This window comes from Bos grunniens, chromosome 8 (genome assembly GCF_055505025.1).
Source record: "Bos grunniens cultivar Pamir isolate PY7600 chromosome 8, Bosgru_T2T1.0, whole genome shotgun sequence".
NCBI classification, from domain to species: Eukaryota; Metazoa; Chordata; class Mammalia; order Artiodactyla; family Bovidae; genus Bos; species Bos grunniens.
The window spans coordinates 58780223-58797347 of NC_141172.1; the positions used below are offsets into that span (position 1 = coordinate 58780223).

Here is a 17125-nt window from a genome sequence, read left to right on the forward strand (position 1 = left end):
CCCCATCTATTTCCCATGAAGTGATGGGACCAGATGCCATGATCTTAGTTTTCTGAATGTTGAGCTTTAAGCCAACTTTTTCACTCTCCACTTTCACTTTCACCAAGAGGATTTTTGGTTCCTCTTCACTTTCTGCCATAAGGGTGGTGTCATCTGCATATCTGAGGTTATAGATATTTCTCCCAGCAATCTTGATTCCAGCTTGTGCTTCTTCCAGCCCAGTGTAATGATAATAATATTTATTATTAGCTATTGTTAATCTCTTACTGTGCCTAATTTATGAATTAAACTTTATCATAGGTACAAATATACAGGAAAAGATATAGTGTATATAGAGTTCAGTACTATCCATAGTTTCAGGCATCTGCTGGAGGAGGGGATTTTAGAACCATATCCTCCTCCTGGATGTGGGGGCAGGAACTCCTGAAAGCCCGGATCTTATCAGTCAAATCCATTCCACCTGCCTTCAATAAGCAAGGTTATTTTAAGACTGGTAAACAGAAAGTAGCCCAAACAAGATGTTTGCCCGAGTTGTTTTCCAGGAACTTGAAGTCAGCTGTGTCTAGTTCAAGCTGAGCCAGTTAAGACTGGGGTGGACCATTGAGCCTCCAACTGGGTGTCTGCTTGGTAACCTCTTGATATCAGAGGGCCGAAAACTCCACCCTTAGATCATGCTAAGCCTCTCCATTTGTGAATGTTTAGAACCTGTAGCTTAGTTATACCTGCGAGGAATGATGGTGACCACAGCTTTTCCCAATCACCTTACCCCACACTCCCCACGCTCCCCAAGCCTCAGACCACCCTGTTGCTGTATTCTTTATCCCATAATTATCCCGAACCCCTTGCCTTTGGGAGGCACACCTGAGACTTGTTCTCCACACTTGGCTGCCTTGTAAATAAACCTCTTTGCTGCAAATCTCAGCATTTTCTCATCTCAGCATTTTCACTGGGCTTCTGAGGTGGCTCTAGTAGTAAAGAACCTGCCTGCCAATGCCGGAGACTTAAGAGATGAGGGTTTGATCTCTGGGTTGGAAAAATCTCCTGGAGGACGGCATGGCAATCCATTCCAGTATTCTGGCCTGGAGAATCCCCATGGACAGAGGAGCCTGGCGGGGCTCCAGTCCATAGGGTTGCAGAGTCGGACTCGACTGAAGCGACTTAACACACACGTTGGGCAAAACATTGTGTATGTTTTTCTAAAGAATAGAAATGTATTCTCTCACGTTCAAAAGGCTACCAGTTCAAAATTAAAGTGACAGCAGGGCCGAGCTCCCTCTGAAACCTATAGAGGAGAATCCATCTTCCCTCTCCGCAGCTTCTGGCGGCTGGTGGGGGACCCCAGCTCACAGTGCAGCACTCCAGTTGCTGCCTCCGTGGTCATAGGGCATAGTTGTCTGTATCTCGGTGTAAGGACACAACTCATATTGGATTAACAGCCCACCCTTCTCCAGGATAATCTAACCTTTGCTGATTATACCTGCCATGAAGCACTGCTTTTTTATTTTTTGGCAGAGCCATGTGGCTTATGGGATTTTAGTTCCCAGATAGGGGACTGAACCCTGGGCCTTGGCAGTGAGAGCACAATGTCCAAACCACTGGACCACCAGGGAATTCCTGACCCTATTTCCAAATAAGGTTACATTCTGAGGTTCTGGTTCAATGTATCATCCTTGGGGAAGCCAGTTCAAACCATAACACTTGGGGTTGTTTTCTAGTCCTCTGTCAGTTCCCTGAGCCCTGCCCCTAGCTCTTTAAAGTATCTTTTCATGGAAACTTCTTTAATTACCCCCTTTGTATATGCTCTGAAGTCAATCCTTGCTCTGACCCTTATGAGCTGTGTGACCTTGGGCAAGATAGCTAACCTCTCTGAGCCATGGTCGCTTCACCTCTAAAGTGGAAATAATTGTCATACCCACTCTATGTACTTTTCCGTGTTGCTGAAAGTGCTTGATAAACCAAAAAGGCCCATAGCAATGACTGGGGTCACAATTATCCCGTGTGTGTTGCAAGGTACAGTTGGAAAAGGGCTGTGTCTATACTTCCCTCGTGGTCCAGTGGTTAACACTCTGACCTCACAATGCAAGTGGCCTGGGTTCGATCCCTGGTCAGGAAACTAGATCCCACATGCTGCAACTGAGTTCTCACACCGAAAGTAAAGAACCCTCCATAACTGAAAAAAAAAAAAAAGAGGAGGCAAGTCTTCCCCTGGCCCTGGGTAGCATGGCCTTCATCTTCCTTAGAGTTTCACACCTCTGCTACTTGGCTGTCATTTGTGGGACGGGGTGGTTTCTGCATTATCAGGGAACATCATGGGCTGGTCCTCAGCTTGTTTCTTCATTCAGTATATTGAAAGGGGGAGGAAAAAGGATTTAGATCCTCTCAGGAAAATGGCTTGACCTGAAAGACAAAGCCCTACTTTAAATGTCAGAGATTGCATGTTAACCCCTCTTTATATACTTTCTGTAATAATTAAAATCTCTCTCCAGATGGATGCCCTGATGAAGGAGGAAGAAGTTCACATGTTTGCTGCTGCTGCTGCTGCTGCTAAGTCACGTCAGTTGTGTCCAACTCTGTGCAACCCCATAGACAGAAGCCCACCAGGCTCCTCTGTCCCTGAGATTCTCCAGGCAAGAACACTGGAGTGGGTTGCCATTTCCTTCTCCAATGTTTAGAAAGGCAAAATAAAACAGCACATTCATATGTTGCAAAAAACCACCTTTATCACATGTAACAACTAATCCAACAGATGCCAGTGAATGTTGATCACATGACTGGTTTTCCCCCCGCTTAGCGTGGACTTATAACAGGGGTCATGCTTGTTAGACACATGTGTGTTGTTCCGGTTCCTCACGTTTTCCTTCACAGCCCTCAGGAATACGGTGTCTTTTTTTCCTGCCCATTAGTAAGTACTCTTGTTAATTTTATTGTAAGACATTTTTTAATTTTTGTTGCTGATTTATTTATTCTCTGAAATTTTGAATTAGTTATTTCTGTTATACAGGAAAGCACTGCTCTTTGTATTTTTATTTAAAACTTTTCTTCACTAAACTCTTGTTAGTGTGAATAGTTTTCCAGCATATTCTTTTAAATTTTCTACCTTTTATTTTATGCTCTTATTTAACTATACTAAGCTAAGTAAAAGTGGTGATAGGTAGCATGCTTGCTTGTTCCTGATTTTAATGGGAATGCCTGTGTTTTCATTAATCATGATATTGGCTATTGGTCTGAGATATTTTTCTTTTTAGTCACGTTAAGAAAGTATCCTATTTTTCTGTTCATTTGCAAAATTTATCAGGAATGCTTAGTGAACTTCATCAAATGTGTTTTTGCCATCTGTTGAGATGATTATATGGTTTTACTTTTTTCTTCTCTTTATTTAAGTAATTACAATAGATTTCTAAAATTATCAAACCACCTGACTTTCCTGGAACAAACTTTACTTGTTTATGGAGTATTAGTCTCTCAATATTCTGCTGGGCATATAAATATGTTATTTATTTTTTAGGATTTTGAGGTTTGTTTGCAGTGTTTTTGTACTGTGGTGAGGGTGTCTCAGGGTTATGCTAGTTGTATAAAGCAAATTATATACATTAAAAAAAAATTTTTAAGGTCTCTTTCTTTCTCTAATCTTTGACACAGTTTAAACAGTTCCTGCTGTTTCTAGAATTATTCCCTTAATTCTTTTTATTATTTTTAAAATTGTGTTTGTTTATTTAAGGCTGTGCTGGGTAGTCACTGCTGCACGCTGACTTTCTCTTGCAGCAAGTGGGGCCACTCTCTAGTTGAGGCGCGTGGATGACTCATGACTGGTTTCTGTTGTTCAGAGCGCAGGTCTTAGGTGCAGATCTTCAGTAGTTGCGGCACGTGGCCTCAGTAGTTGTGGTCCACAGGTTTAGTGGCTTCATGGCATGTAGGATCTTTCTGGGGCTGAACCCATGTGCCCCGCATTGGCAGGTGGATTCTCAACCACTGGACCACCAGGGAAGTTTCCCCTTTTTCTTTTTTAAAGTAGACTTTATTTTTAGAGCAGCTTATATTCACAGCAAAATTGAATGGAAGGTAGAGAGAGTTTCTGTATACTTCCTGCCCCACATACAGATAGACTTCCCCACGATTAACATCTCTGTTTGTTACAATTGATGCACCGACACTGACAGAGCCCCAGAGTCCCTAGTTAACTTTAGGGTTCACTGTTGCTGCCATACATTCTAACGGTTTACCAATGTATGATGACATATATCCACATTGTGATGACCTACAGAATAGTTTCTTTGACCTAAAAATCCTTTATGTTCTACTTATTCATCCTTTCCTCCTCACTCCCTCCTGGCAACCACTGATTCTTTGTCTCCATAGTTATGCCTTTTCCAGAATGTTATATAGTTGGAGTCACATAGTATGTAGCTTTTTCAGATTGTCTTCTTTCACTTAGTAATATATATTTAAGATTCCTCCGTGTCTATTCATGACTTGACAGCTCATTTTTCCTAGTGCTGAATAGTGTTCCATTGTTTGAATATACTTAGCTTTTCAATCCATTCACCTACTGAAGGGTATCTTGGTTGCTTTCAAGTTTTGGAAGTTATGAATAAAGCAGCTACAAACATCCATGTATAGGTGTTCATGTGGACATACGTTTTACCTTTGGGTAAATACCAAGGAGTGTGATTACTGGATCAGCTGATAGAGTGTGTTTAGTCTTGTAAGAAACTGCTAAACTCTTTCCAGAGTGGCCTACCGTTTTGCTTTGTTATATATTTTTTTCACATACACTTCTACTATTCAAATTTCACCTGGATATACCTTGCTGGTTTGGCTTGGCCTGGCCTCTTCAAATAGTTTGCCTAGTACTCAGGGCAACTTTTGATCAAAAGACAATGCTTCAGATAGGAAATTTTCTTTATTTCTTTAACAATTGTTTCTCCACAGGCTCTGTTCTCTACTTCTGGAATGTCTATTATACAAGAATGCAGTTGACCCTTAGACAACATGTATTTGAACTGCATGAATCCATTACACGTGTTTTTTTTTTCAGTACTAAATACTACAATACTACACAATGCATGGTTGCTTGACTCACAGGTAGAGAACCCCAGATATGGAGGGCCACCTACAAAGTTGATTTTCAACTGCCTGGGGGTTGGTGCCCCTGTCCCCCCACTGTTGTTTAAGGGCCAGCTGTGTTTCATTTCCTAGGCATTTCTTTCTTTAGTCTTTTTCAGAGTTATAGGGAAAGTTCTCAAAGCAGTCTTTCTTGATTTGGTTTTTAATTTGAAAGTAAGATTTTGCATATTTTTCCAAACTTGTATATGAATTGACTTTTTGAATATTATTTAGAACATAAATTTGGAAATTTTACTAAGTCTCCATTTTCAAGATTTTAGCAACTCTTGTAATAAGGATACAATACCTTATATCTTTTCATGTGTCTAGTAATTTTTCTTTATTTGTTCACTTTACAGAGGGACCTACCTAGATCTATGTTTGGGATTGGAATTTGAAGTGGTTCTAGAAAAGATTATGCAGATTATTTTCAAGCATATTGGTTCCAGGCCCACTTTTTAACGGTTTAGTTTTCTAGGTGGGGGCATCCAGTTGGCCATGATTAATGCATGGGAGGGCTCTTGAGAGAAGTTTGCTGCTGTGTTGGGCAACTTTGCTTTCAGGATTTATGGAGGCAGCTCAAGTTTAGCTGGAGGAGTGTCTCCTTTCTCTAAGTGAGCGTACAGGTTAGGAATCTTCTGACCAGTGTGTCTGCTTTTATGTGCAAACCAAATGTTGGGCTAAGTCTTGGCCAACTTATTTGCAAGCAGACACTTGTGCAGTTCCCAGCATCACCAAAATTACTTCCTGCCTGCGCCAACCTCACCCTAATGCATAGCCCTGGCATCTATCATGGGGCTTAGAGTGGCTCTGCTGGGGCAGCACCCCCATCGGGCTTCCCAGGGATGCCCTTCCATAGTCAAGACATCCATTGTACTGCTTCCATCTGCACTGTGTATTGCAGAGATTCCTTACACATTCTTGACCAGAATTTGGAACAGAGGAGAGTTAAGTGGATGGTTTCAAATTATGATCTATAAGCAAAGATCAGGGAACTATAGTTTTTGACAAGTCTGAATACAAAACTGGCTTATTTACAGTGTCACCACTAGGTGGTGCCACCAATTGGTGAAAACAATGGTTACTGTTGTGGGCTGACCAAAATCCACTTGCAGCTGGTACCAGCACAAGTTTGTGAGCTTTTAAGGAGCTTGTGTGTACTTGTGTGTAAGTGTGTGTACACATAGTTCTTGGTGCATGAATTTGCTTCAGTGCAATGTTGGTTTACAAGTGTTCACACGCATGCAAGTATATGCAGAGATTAGGGTTAGGGTGCACCTTCATATCATATCAAGAAGCTAATGATATGAACTCCAAAAGGCTGCCCCATCAGCCATATGTATTGTCTGGAACTCTGTTCCCTCAGCTTGAAAGGCTGCTAGTGGAGTGTGCAGAAGCCCCAACCTTAAGGGAGAAATACAGTGACAACGCCACAGGAAAGTTTTTTCGGGGCAGGGAACCCACAGTCACATATCCTCTAAGGTCATCTGTCCTGCAGCCCCTCCAAGAAAGTCTCAGTCACTTGTAATATCCTGGAGGACCATGGTCTCAATATCTCCCTGAATACCCAAAGCTTCAAATCAAATGCCCACATTAGGACTGCATCTTCTGTCCAGATAGTGAGTGACTCTGCACTTGAGAAAATAAATGTGGGGGTGGGGGTGGGGAAGGCCCCAAATCCCTTCCCCACCAGAGTCATCCATATCAGCACATCCTTTCCCTGTTATCACTATGGGCAGTCCCCAGCTGATCTCAGACTCTCACTCAGGAGACTGGCCCCCACTCCAGGAATCTTGCTGCCTTGATTACATGCTGTACAGAATAGCCCATGAGGCTGGGAAACTTAGACAAGCCTCTTCCCTTCTCTGGCATCAATTTCTCTAGCTCTCAGTGAGGGCTGAAGCTGCATGATTCCAAGGGGCCCTTTGTGCTGATGGGAGTTCTGCCAGTTGCAGGGCCTTGCCCTCCTCCCATGGCTGGTATGCAGTGGGAGTCTCCTTGGAGAAGCTCCCAAGTAGAAGAAAGTTCTGCTTGCCTTCCTCCTCCTCCTTCCAGCAGACTTCCCTCCTTAACAGGCCCCCAGGGGAGGCAGTTGGCCTCCCAGGCCTCCAGAAGCTGCAGGAGGGAGTGCTCACTTGAGCATCATTAAAAGTTCAAGTGGCTTCCTCCCTCCACCCTGCACCCCATGGGGTGCATTAAACCCCAGGACTCATTAAACCCTCTGCCCCCAGAGCCCAATTTGGTTGAAGGGAATGTTTGATCTTTTCATCCAGAGGAGGTCTGAACTAAGGGTTTGGGGCCTCCCTGAGACAGCTCATTTTAGATCCAGGTCAGAGAGGGAGGGTCCCCAGAGGTCACCTCTTGCCCTGGCACTTTTCCAGAGGAGGAAACAGGCTGCAGGGAAGGGGTGTGTCCAAGGTCACACAGGAGGCTTGCTGCTGGAAGCATTCCTCTGGGTGGCAGAGAGTTGAGCGGGGGCGGGGTGGGGGCTCTCTGTGGAGTGTCCCCAGGGAACTCATGGTCTCAAGATCGAGGTGCAGAGCTGTGGCTTTGGGAGAGACCCTGAAGCATGTGAGGAAGGCCTGTAAGAACAGCCTGACAAGCCCACAGTGGGAGGGGCTGCCTGGAAAGATAGCGAGCAACTGTCCCTGGCCCCCTGGCCATGTGGTGGGGTGGATAAGTGCTTATCTAGATGAACAGAGGGTTCTGGACTGGATGGGCAGAGGGATCTGCAACTGTTCAGGTCCTGCCTGCTCTGTGAATTCTCCCCCAAGCAGGAATGGTGTGTCTTGACTGTTGAGCGGGGAGGCTCGGGTGGAGTGGAGAGCCTGCTGTGTATGGGCAGTTGAGCCTGTTGACTGGGAGCCAGGAGGCTGACCCTGGGGCCTGACCTCAGCGGCCACCGTCCTGCCTCCTGCAGCCCTACACTGACACCCGGCTCCCAGACCCAGCAGTACTGAGGATGCAGAGACAGTTGTTCAGCTTTCCTGCCTGCTGGGCTGGCCTGAGCTTCTGAAGTGTGAGGCAACTGCAGGACAGAACGTGACTCAGTCCCCGTGGCCTCTGTGGGCTGCAGGACAGGGAGCCGCAGTCTCTCAGATGACGCTCGGTCCCCCCAAGTCAGCCGGTCCAAACTCCACGGCCTTAATATCAGTGGCTTCCCTGGTGGCTCAGGTGGTAAAGAATCTGCCCGCAATGCAGGAGACCCAGGTTTGATCCCTGGGTTGGGAAGATCCCCTGGAGAAGGGAATGGAAACCCACTCCAGGATTCTTGCCTGGAAGATTCCATGAACAGAGGAGACTGGTGGGCCACAGTCCGTGGGGTCGCAGCATCCGTCTGATACGACTGAGTGACTTTCACTCACTGACTCAATATCAGTGGCAAACATGTGTCAAGACCTGGTTTAAGTGCCTTATAAACACTAATTCCTTAAATCCTTAGAAAACCCTACTAGGAAATATACTCTAATGGGCCCTTTTACACATGAGGAAACTGAGGCAGAGGGTATAGGAAACTTGTGCACAATCACAAGCCTGGAGAGTCATGTGGTTCTAGAACCCACGATCTTAGCCGCTGTGCTGTACTGTCTCTAAGAGAGCAGGGCCCTGAGGCCCAGGGAGGGGACCGGGCTGGCCCAGTCACTTGGCTAGGTGGCAGGGATGCGGGCCCAGACTCTTATCTCTAGCCTCTGGGCTCTCCCCCCGCCCCGAGTCCCCTCCTTCCAGCTCCTCTCTCCCCACCTAGCCTCACTTGGGCCTCCCCAGAGTTAACAGTTGCTGGGCCTCCCCTCAGCTGGCAGCTCCAACCCAAAGAGGCTGCACCCACATTCCCTGGCTGCTCTCCAACCCACAGGAGCTGAGAAAACAAAGTCCAGTGACTGCGAGGGCCGAGCAGAGGCTGCTGAAGGGGAGGAAGCAGCGAGAAGCCACCAAGTGGAGGCCACTGTCAGCTCCCAGATGCTGGACCTCCTGGAGAGCACGACCCTCGTGGGCTTGATCATAGGCACTGCGGCGGCCTTTCTACTGCTGTTGCTGCTGCTGGCTGCCTGCTTGTACTCCAGACAGGAGGAGCCTGACGTGGAAAGGAACCGCCCCGCCGCAAGGAGAAACAGAATCAGGTGGGCCCAGCCTTGGATCTCCTCAGGCCGGGGCCATCTAGGACACTTGCACCATTTCCGTCATGCTGGCCATGTGTCTCACATGCCCCATGTGAACCTCCACCACCACCACCACCTCGCCCACCACCATGCCCACCATCATGCCGCCCACCACGCCGCTCGTGCCCACCGAGGCCACCATTGATGCCCGTGCAGGGCAACCACTGCCTTCCCTGCCATCACCAGACGAGTGGACCTGCCAATGCTCCCATGCAGAAGGGCACCTCCCTGCAGTGAACACCGGGTCCTGCTTGGGCTTCATCTACCTACTACGCCCAGTGTGCTGTGGAGGAGAACTGAGGAGCGCCAGGGCTGGCCCTGCACACACAGGAGGGTGACAGGGCTGAGCACAGGGGGTGCTGGTGGTCCTTTGGGGGAAGACACCACCCTGTGACCTTAACTCCAAAGGGTACCAGAGTGGACAGCCAGTCCGGTCGGTGCAGGTGTGCTGGTATGTGCAGATGTGCAGGTGTACCCTGCTCTCTCTCAATGACCAGGCCTCTGGCTGGCAAGGTAGCTGGGAGGGGCCCTGGCAATGCCCCTTTGTTTGAAGGAAGTCGTGAGGCTGCACAGTCAAGTCAGTGGTGCCTTAATCCAAGAAAATAAAAACCATTAAGAAGCTTTGTGAAGAGGCTCTTGATTGTAACTCAAGTGGGAGGGAGGGAATGGCCAGGACTATTTCTGCCTTTCCCTGGACCTTCTTCTCTGACGGGAAGTGAATGTCTGAGTGGGCCCTGCCGTGGGGGAGACTGGACGGCTGTGCTGGGCTCCGTGGACAGTAGGTGAGAAGGCCTGGGGCCTGAGGTCTGACGGTGGGGCATGGTTAGGATTTGCAGGCAGCCCTGCACAGACAGGGCTCTCTGTGTACCGGTGGGGCTCAGAGAGAAGGAGCGAGGCCATCCAGGCTCGCCCCCAGGGCTCTTTCCGGTCCACCTCTAGGGCAGACTATGCTCTGGGCCTGAAGAAGCCCCCTGCGTGGCTGTGCTGAATGAATGTTTCTTTGGTAAACTGGTCAGGGTTTCTGATCCAGATGTTGCGTCTCAGCCAGACTGACGCCACCGATGCGTGCGTGTGTGTGTGTGTGGCTGGCTGGAGTCTGTGTGTATGGCTGTGAGGTTAGGAGGGACGATGTGGTGCTGGGTGGCCCTGGAAGAGGGCTTGCCTCCTCGGAGTCTCAGTTTCCCCTTCCCTAAGATGAGATAGGTGACAGACACTTCTTGCCAAAGCCTGCTCCCAGCTACCCCAGAGCAGCTGATGGGATTCTGCAGCCAGGGCGGAAATCTAGTTCTGAGGCCTTCAGTGAGGAAGGAAGTCCTGTGAACTGGGGTGGGGAGTGTGGGGGAGAGGCTTGAGGGCCAGGCGAGGTGGTGGGGAGGGGCCGGAGAACAGGCCATAAAGTCAGGGGCCTCGTGACTGACTCACTGGAACAGAATGTCCTGTTTCTTTTCTATTTCCCGGTGGATTCTCTATGAGGTCTGGGGTGGGAGGCAGGGAGAGGGAGGCAAATTCACTGATAGCAGGGCCAGATTTCAGGCTTGGGAAAGAGGATCCAGGGTCTATAGCATTCTTTGAATCTGCCTCCCCTCCCTTACCCCTATGGTTGCCCTTAGTTCATCCCTGATCTGGATTTCTGCCACAACCCCTCCAAGTCTGCGCGCCTCCAGCCCTGCCACTTTGCGAAGCCTCTGCACACTGCAGCCTCCTCATTGCCCTTGGGACCAAGTCTCTGCCTCTTGGCTGGCCACCCAAGGCCCCTGTTCTGATTCCTGCCTACTCATGTTCCTTTTTTCCTGTCCACGCTGCTCCAGTCCTCAGGCTCAGAAAACACCTTGCACGTTCCCCTCTCTGTGTCTTTGCCCAAGAAGAATTTGTCATTCACTCCTATGGGTTTCTAATTTATTATTATTGTTGTTGTCATTTCTGCTGGTGCACTCAAATCTCTTTCCCTAGAGATTCAAAGGCCCCTGTCCTCCTAGATTAGAGAACTCTTGAGGGCCACCCCATGCCCAAGTGTGGAACCAGCCCACATGACAGATGCTCGAGAAAGGTTTCCAGAGCTTCATGCTCTCTGGAAAAGTAAATGTACTTGGAATCATCACTGCCCAAAACTTAGGGCTTGAGGGCTTCCAAGTATAGTAGTGGGGCATTGCAGGGATTAGTCCTTTAAGCTTCTAGGGCCTTGCTGAGAGAGCTCCTGCCTTAGTACCCCATCTGCTCAGTGTTGAGGTGTGTGGAGGTCAATAGCCTGCTGGCCTGGACCTCCCTCATCCCTCTGCAGAGCCCAATGTGAGCCTTGGATGGCCTGCCTTTCCTATGTGCGGCCTCGAGCATCCTCTGGGAGGACCAGGATGCTTGCCATCACCTTCCCCTTCTTAATGTAAATGGAATCTATGAAGGACTTCTCTGGTGGTTCAGAGGTTAAAACTCCATGCTTCCACTGTAGAGGGTGATGGTTCGACCCCTAATGGGTAACTAATATCCCACATGCCATGTGATAAGGCCAATATCACATATATATATATATATATGTAATATGAATATATATATTTATATGTGTGTGTGCATGTATATGTATATGGAATATGCAATGTATGGGCCACAGTCTTTTCTCTTACCAGTTGACAGTGATGGATGCTGGGAGGACAGATCTATGTTTAAGTGGTAGACATCTTTCAGAGCCCCATTGTGTCTGGGGCTCATGGATAGGGGCTGTTTGTCATAAGATTACAAAATCCACAAGAAAAGAAAATATCTGGAGAAACCCTTAGGACAAGAAGTCCCCCTGGTGCCCTCCACCTCCCAAAATGACTGACATTGATAATTCAATCTGAAACCATAGGCCCCACAGAGTGGTTCATCATATTTCCTGACCCCTGCTTCTGGTCACTCCAGTTAATACAAGTAATTCAAGATGTCCAGCTTTCTGTTGCAGCCCCAGCTGGCTCTGGGCTCCTCCTCTGTGTGGGTTGTCCAGTTATCTTAGAAAGGGGAAGAGAGAGAATTTGGCAGAGTATCGTTTACTCCAAATAATCACTCTCCCATTCTGTGCATAAGCAGTTTCCTAACACTAGTACCAAAGAAAGTTCACTGGGCCTTGAAGAAATTGAAAAGGATCCAGGCTGTGTGGCCCTGGGCTAGCCCTTGGCCCTCTCTGGGTCTTCACACTCTGATCAGTAAATCTATAGAAGGAGACAATTGCCCTGTGGAGTGGTGGTACCTGGAGAGAGCTCTGAACTAGGAGAAAAAGAAGGGAAGCCCCTCCTTGGCTATTTGGTGCTCTAGTTATCACTGCTAATAGCAATAGGCCATGGGCTAGGACTATCCCTAAAATGGGGAAAATGCTACTTCGCAGTGTTGCTGGAACCATTATATAAGATAGTGCCTGGCTGTGTCTGATACCTGAAATTATTGTCTGTTATGACACCCTTTCTCAGGGTTTGGATGAAGTATGGTTAATAATTCAGCCTCCTTTCTGGAAGTGGTGGTGGTCTTAGGAGGTGCTGGCTGTGGAAAGGCTGAGATCAAGTGAGGATGGGAGACAGAGTGGCCTGGATCTGGCTCACCCCTGCTCCCCTGACCCAGTGAAGCAGAGAGCTGGCAGGGGGCAGGGCTGGAGTGGCATGGGTGTACATGGGGGGTGGGGTGAGTGCAGTCACCAAGGGGGCCGGCAGCTGTGCAGGTCCTGGGCCCTCACTCACAATTGGAGGAAGGAATTCAGGAAGTGCTCACAGCTGCTCAGACATCTCAGAGCTTCGTCCCAGGCAGCACCAAGGCTGAGGCACCCAGGGATGAGCGTTCCATGGCCTGGGCCCTGGGGTAGCCATCAGGTCAGGAGACCCCGGCACTGCATACAGCCACAGCTGCCCCTCTGGAAGCCAGGGGTAAGTTTTCACAGCACCTGAGTGTGAGCAGCAGGCACGAGCAGGCAGCAAGTTGTGGGTGGGGGGGGTCGGGGGCAGAGAATGGGACTAAGGAGCCCTCAGGAGTTACTGAAGGGCTCAGGTATCCCACCCGGAGAGTGACCTGCCCCATCTAAACAGCACTCTCCCAGTATGTGCAGAAAAGGAGGCCAATGAGACGGGCGCTCGTGGTGACCCTGTGTCTGGTTCAGAGCTGACATTGCCTCCTCCCCTCCTTCGGGGGAGAGGTTCGAGAGTCAGCAGTGGGGCTGATTCAAGGACTGATCTAAGGTTCCTCCAAGGGAGGAGCCTGGGCTCATCCCGGATCCACAGGAGGAGGAGTGTTGGGTCTTTCGTCCGAGTGTACAAACACTCCTGAAATCCGTAGGCGTCACCAGAGGGCTGAGCGGGGCTCCCTCTGAACAAAGACTTCTGCGCTCTCCTTCCAGCTTCCGCATCCAAGAAGTCTTGAGCTTACGTCTTTCAGGACAGCGCTTCTTCCAGAGCTGCCAGTGGAGTTGCCCACGGCTCTTGGAAGCCTGGCCCAAGGCTGAGAAAACAGTGACAGAGACCCAGTGAGGTCGAAATAGAGCCGTGTGGGGTGCCCAACAGCCCAGAGTGGGTACCAGCCAGGGCCTCAGACCAGTATCTCCTTAGAAGACCACAGGGAGAGCAGCCGGAGGAGCAAGGGTACCTGCCATCACCAGCAGCTCCTCGCTTCAGATGGGGAGCGAATGAGGTCCAAAACACACCCTGGGTTGCTCAGTGGGTTAGTGGCCATACGGGGCCATGGAAACAGCAGTGATTGGAGTGGTGGCTGTGCTATTCGTGGTCACCGTGGCCATCACCTGTGTCCTCTGCTGCTTCAGCTGTGACTCAAGGAGCCAGGATCCTCAGGGGGCCCCGAGCCCCAGCTTCACAGTAGCCACGTTTCGCAAGGAGGCTTCTCTCTTCACTGGGCCAGATCACAATGCTCAGCCAGTGGCAGGTGCCTGGGACTTCTGGACCTTCATGTGAAATATACCAGCCCCCCAGGATTTGCTCTTGTTGTTTAGTCGCTCAGTCGTGTCCAACTCTTTGTGACCCCATGGATTGTAGCCTGCCAGATTCTGCTGTCCATGGAATTCTCCAGGCAAGAATACTGGACTGGGTAGCCATTCTCTTCTGCAGGGGATCTTCTTGACCCAGGGACTGAACCCAAGTCTCCTGTATTAGCAGGCGGATTCTTTACCATGAAGCCACCAGGAAAGCCCAAGATTTCCTCTGCTGCTGGTCAGACTCCTCTTCCCCCAGCAAGCCTTCTCTGGTGACCCACTCCTCCAGCCTGGCATTTCTGTCCCATCCAGCCTGTATCCAGCAGACTCCTGGCCCATCCTATCCTGGTTTGCCATGCCCTCCAGCCTGGGAGATCTATGGTGATGGGACCAGGTAGGAGTTAGCTCTGACCCCTGAGAGTTCAGCTGGACCCTACCCACAGGGTGGGGCTTACGAGAGGTTGAGAGTGAGTGACCAGGCAATATTGGATGGCATGGTGGGCCAGCTCTTCTGATCTACAAGGTGCAGTGAAATATCACTGGACTTTATTGTGAAAAGAGTGTTGATTATCTCAAGTTGTCCCTGTGAAACTGGTTCTATTGCCACCAGAGGAAGCAGCGCCCTCAAGTGGACAGTTTTAGAAACCACTTTTTATCTCTCAAGTGAGTCATTTTGCTATTTGCCTGCGCATGTACTGCAGAGCCCACTTCTGAGACCTGCCTCCTACCTGTTACCTGAAATCCGCCCTGAAATTCTGAAACCAAAGGGCTGCTTCCTGGGAACTGGCGATTCATTTTATAATTGAAAATGCATATCCTTTTATGGGTCTCCCAAGAATCAGGGCTGGGAAACCACAAAAGGAAACAAAGAAAAAAAGTCACAGAAAGTACCAGATGTTTTATTAATAGGAAAGCCAGAAAGAAGACTTTGAAACATATTTGCATGAGACTTTGTTTCTATATTCTTATGGGTCACTTCTATTCTTAGAGACTGTGACTTGCATCACTCAAGAATGATGGAAAAATCACCAACTGAAAGGTAATTTCGAATAAGTTAAAATGTTATATTGTATTGACAGTATGTAACAAAGCTCTTGTTTGCATCACAAATAAAGAGATGTTCTGCTTTTATTTATGGAAGAGCCGTTTTCTCTGTACCCATGAAATGCATGCCAGACCATATTTAGCAAATTGTTTGAAGGATGCAGAATTGAGTCTCCTGACTCATGTCTCCATCCAGCACTGAAGGAATGACTCTCCCAGGACCTGCCCTTGAAGGGAGCAGGACTGACCTAGAGAGGAGGTCTGGTCCCTAAGGGTGCCTGGATGGGCCACCCTGGCCATGTGGCTGCCATAGAAGGACTCGCAGAGAGAGATGCTTGGGGCTGTGAAGGTGCAGAGGTGTAAGGAGCCAGGGAGAGAGTCAGGCTGGTGGAGAGGGGTGAGTATGGCAAGGGGAGAGGCACAACACAGGGAGGGCCCGGAGCGCCTAAGGACCCTGTATCGGTCTCTCTGGACCCTAGAGCCCGCAAGCAGAGCCTTCACAGATGCATGTGGAGCGCTACAGGGAGGACCCGGAGGGCCTCAGCGGAGTGGAGTGAACGGTTCGGTTCACGTTCTCTGAAAGCGAAGCCCAGACAGAGTTTGGGGTGTGAGATGTTTGTAGGGATCAACAGCTGTGAGGGGAAGGAGGGGGAAGCAGGATTAGATAGAGGAAGGAGTCAGAGATGATGCAGGCCCTTAATATCCCCCCATCTTTGCTCTTCTCTGGGTGCCCCCACCCCCTGAGGTTTGACCTCAGGCAAAGTGGCTCTGGAGCAGAGGCTGGCCCTGAAGTCCTTCCTTGGAGGGGTCCTGTGTGGCACGTCTCCACAGGAGCTCAGCAGTGGCCTGTTCTCAGAGTTGGGTGAGGGTGTCCAGGCAGAGAGAAACACCGGGCACAGGAACTCCAGGTGGGCAGAGCTGGTGGTACAAGGCCTGGGAGGAGACAAGAGTGGGCCTCAGCCTCTCTCTGTCCTCAAGCAGAGTTAGCTCTGCTGGAGGTCCAGCACCTTCAGCTGGACCCAAGTGTCAGGACCCTGGGTCCAGGGCTTTGCCTCTGTGTGGTGTGGTCACATTCTTCCCTGAGTCCATGGAGGAAGGGTCTGTAGGCTGGACTCAGCTCTGAGAACAAGCAATGGTGAGGGGACAGCCTCGCTCTGTGGGTGGGCAGTCTGTCAAGCCCCAGGTTCTCATGTGCTCACTCACTCATCCACCCACCTACCCACCCATCTGTCCATCTGTCCACTGACTCCACCTACTTGCTGAGCCTTACTTCCTTACCTACTCATGCATGCATTCATTCATTCCATCACTCATTCACTCCTCCATTTAATAAACACTGGCTGAGCACCGACTGTGCACCAGGCCCCACCCAGGGAATGTGAAAGTCACCAAGACCCAGTCCCAGCAATCGATGAACACCCAGTTTAGTCATCTGGACAAGGGTGCTCAGGGGAGAGAGAGCTGGGAGTCCCCGGGGAACCCGGGAGGAGTTGGACTTGAGTTGGACTTGAAGAAAAGTAGGCACTTCAACAAGAAGAGTTTGGGGGAGGGCCCCCCAGAGGGACTGGCAGGATTGGAGATTCAGAGAATGTGTGCGGCAGGGCGTAGGGGGTCAGACTGAGTGGGGGCCAGGAGACGAAACACAGCCAGCTCCTGTGGGAACCCCTTATTGCCACACTTGTCCAGTATGTTTCTGGGCAAGCGAAGGCAACGAAAAGGCAGCCTGGCTTGTTAGTCTGGGCAGGAGAAGTCTTTCCCAGCACACACACATGGGCACTGCAACCTGCCGTTGCTACAGGGGAGTGGTAGCTTCTGCAGTAAGAGCTGGAGGAAAGGTCCCGGGAGACTCAGAGGGTGGCCAGCACTGGGCGCAGGTGGAGCTGAGGGC

At 49.6% G+C, this 17125-nt stretch overlaps 2 protein-coding genes across 2 annotated transcripts; both read left to right on the forward strand.

Moving 5' to 3' along the window:
* The first annotated feature begins 8992 nt into the window (after window positions 1-8992).
* On the forward strand, window positions 8993-9883 carry HRCT1 (histidine rich carboxyl terminus 1). The gene has a single exon (XM_086415844.1). The coding sequence runs from the start codon at window positions 9061-9063 to the stop codon at window positions 9403-9405; it is 345 nt and encodes a 114-aa protein (XP_086271970.1). The 5' UTR covers window positions 8993-9060; the 3' UTR covers window positions 9406-9883.
* Window positions 9884-13811: 3928 nt separating this feature from the next.
* On the forward strand, window positions 13812-14325 carry SPAAR (small regulatory polypeptide of amino acid response). The gene has a single exon (XM_086415845.1). It carries the CDS (start codon window positions 13949-13951, stop codon window positions 14174-14176), a length of 228 nt encoding a protein of 75 aa, XP_086271971.1. The 5' UTR covers window positions 13812-13948; the 3' UTR covers window positions 14177-14325.
* The last annotated feature ends 2800 nt before the right edge of the window (window positions 14326-17125 follow it).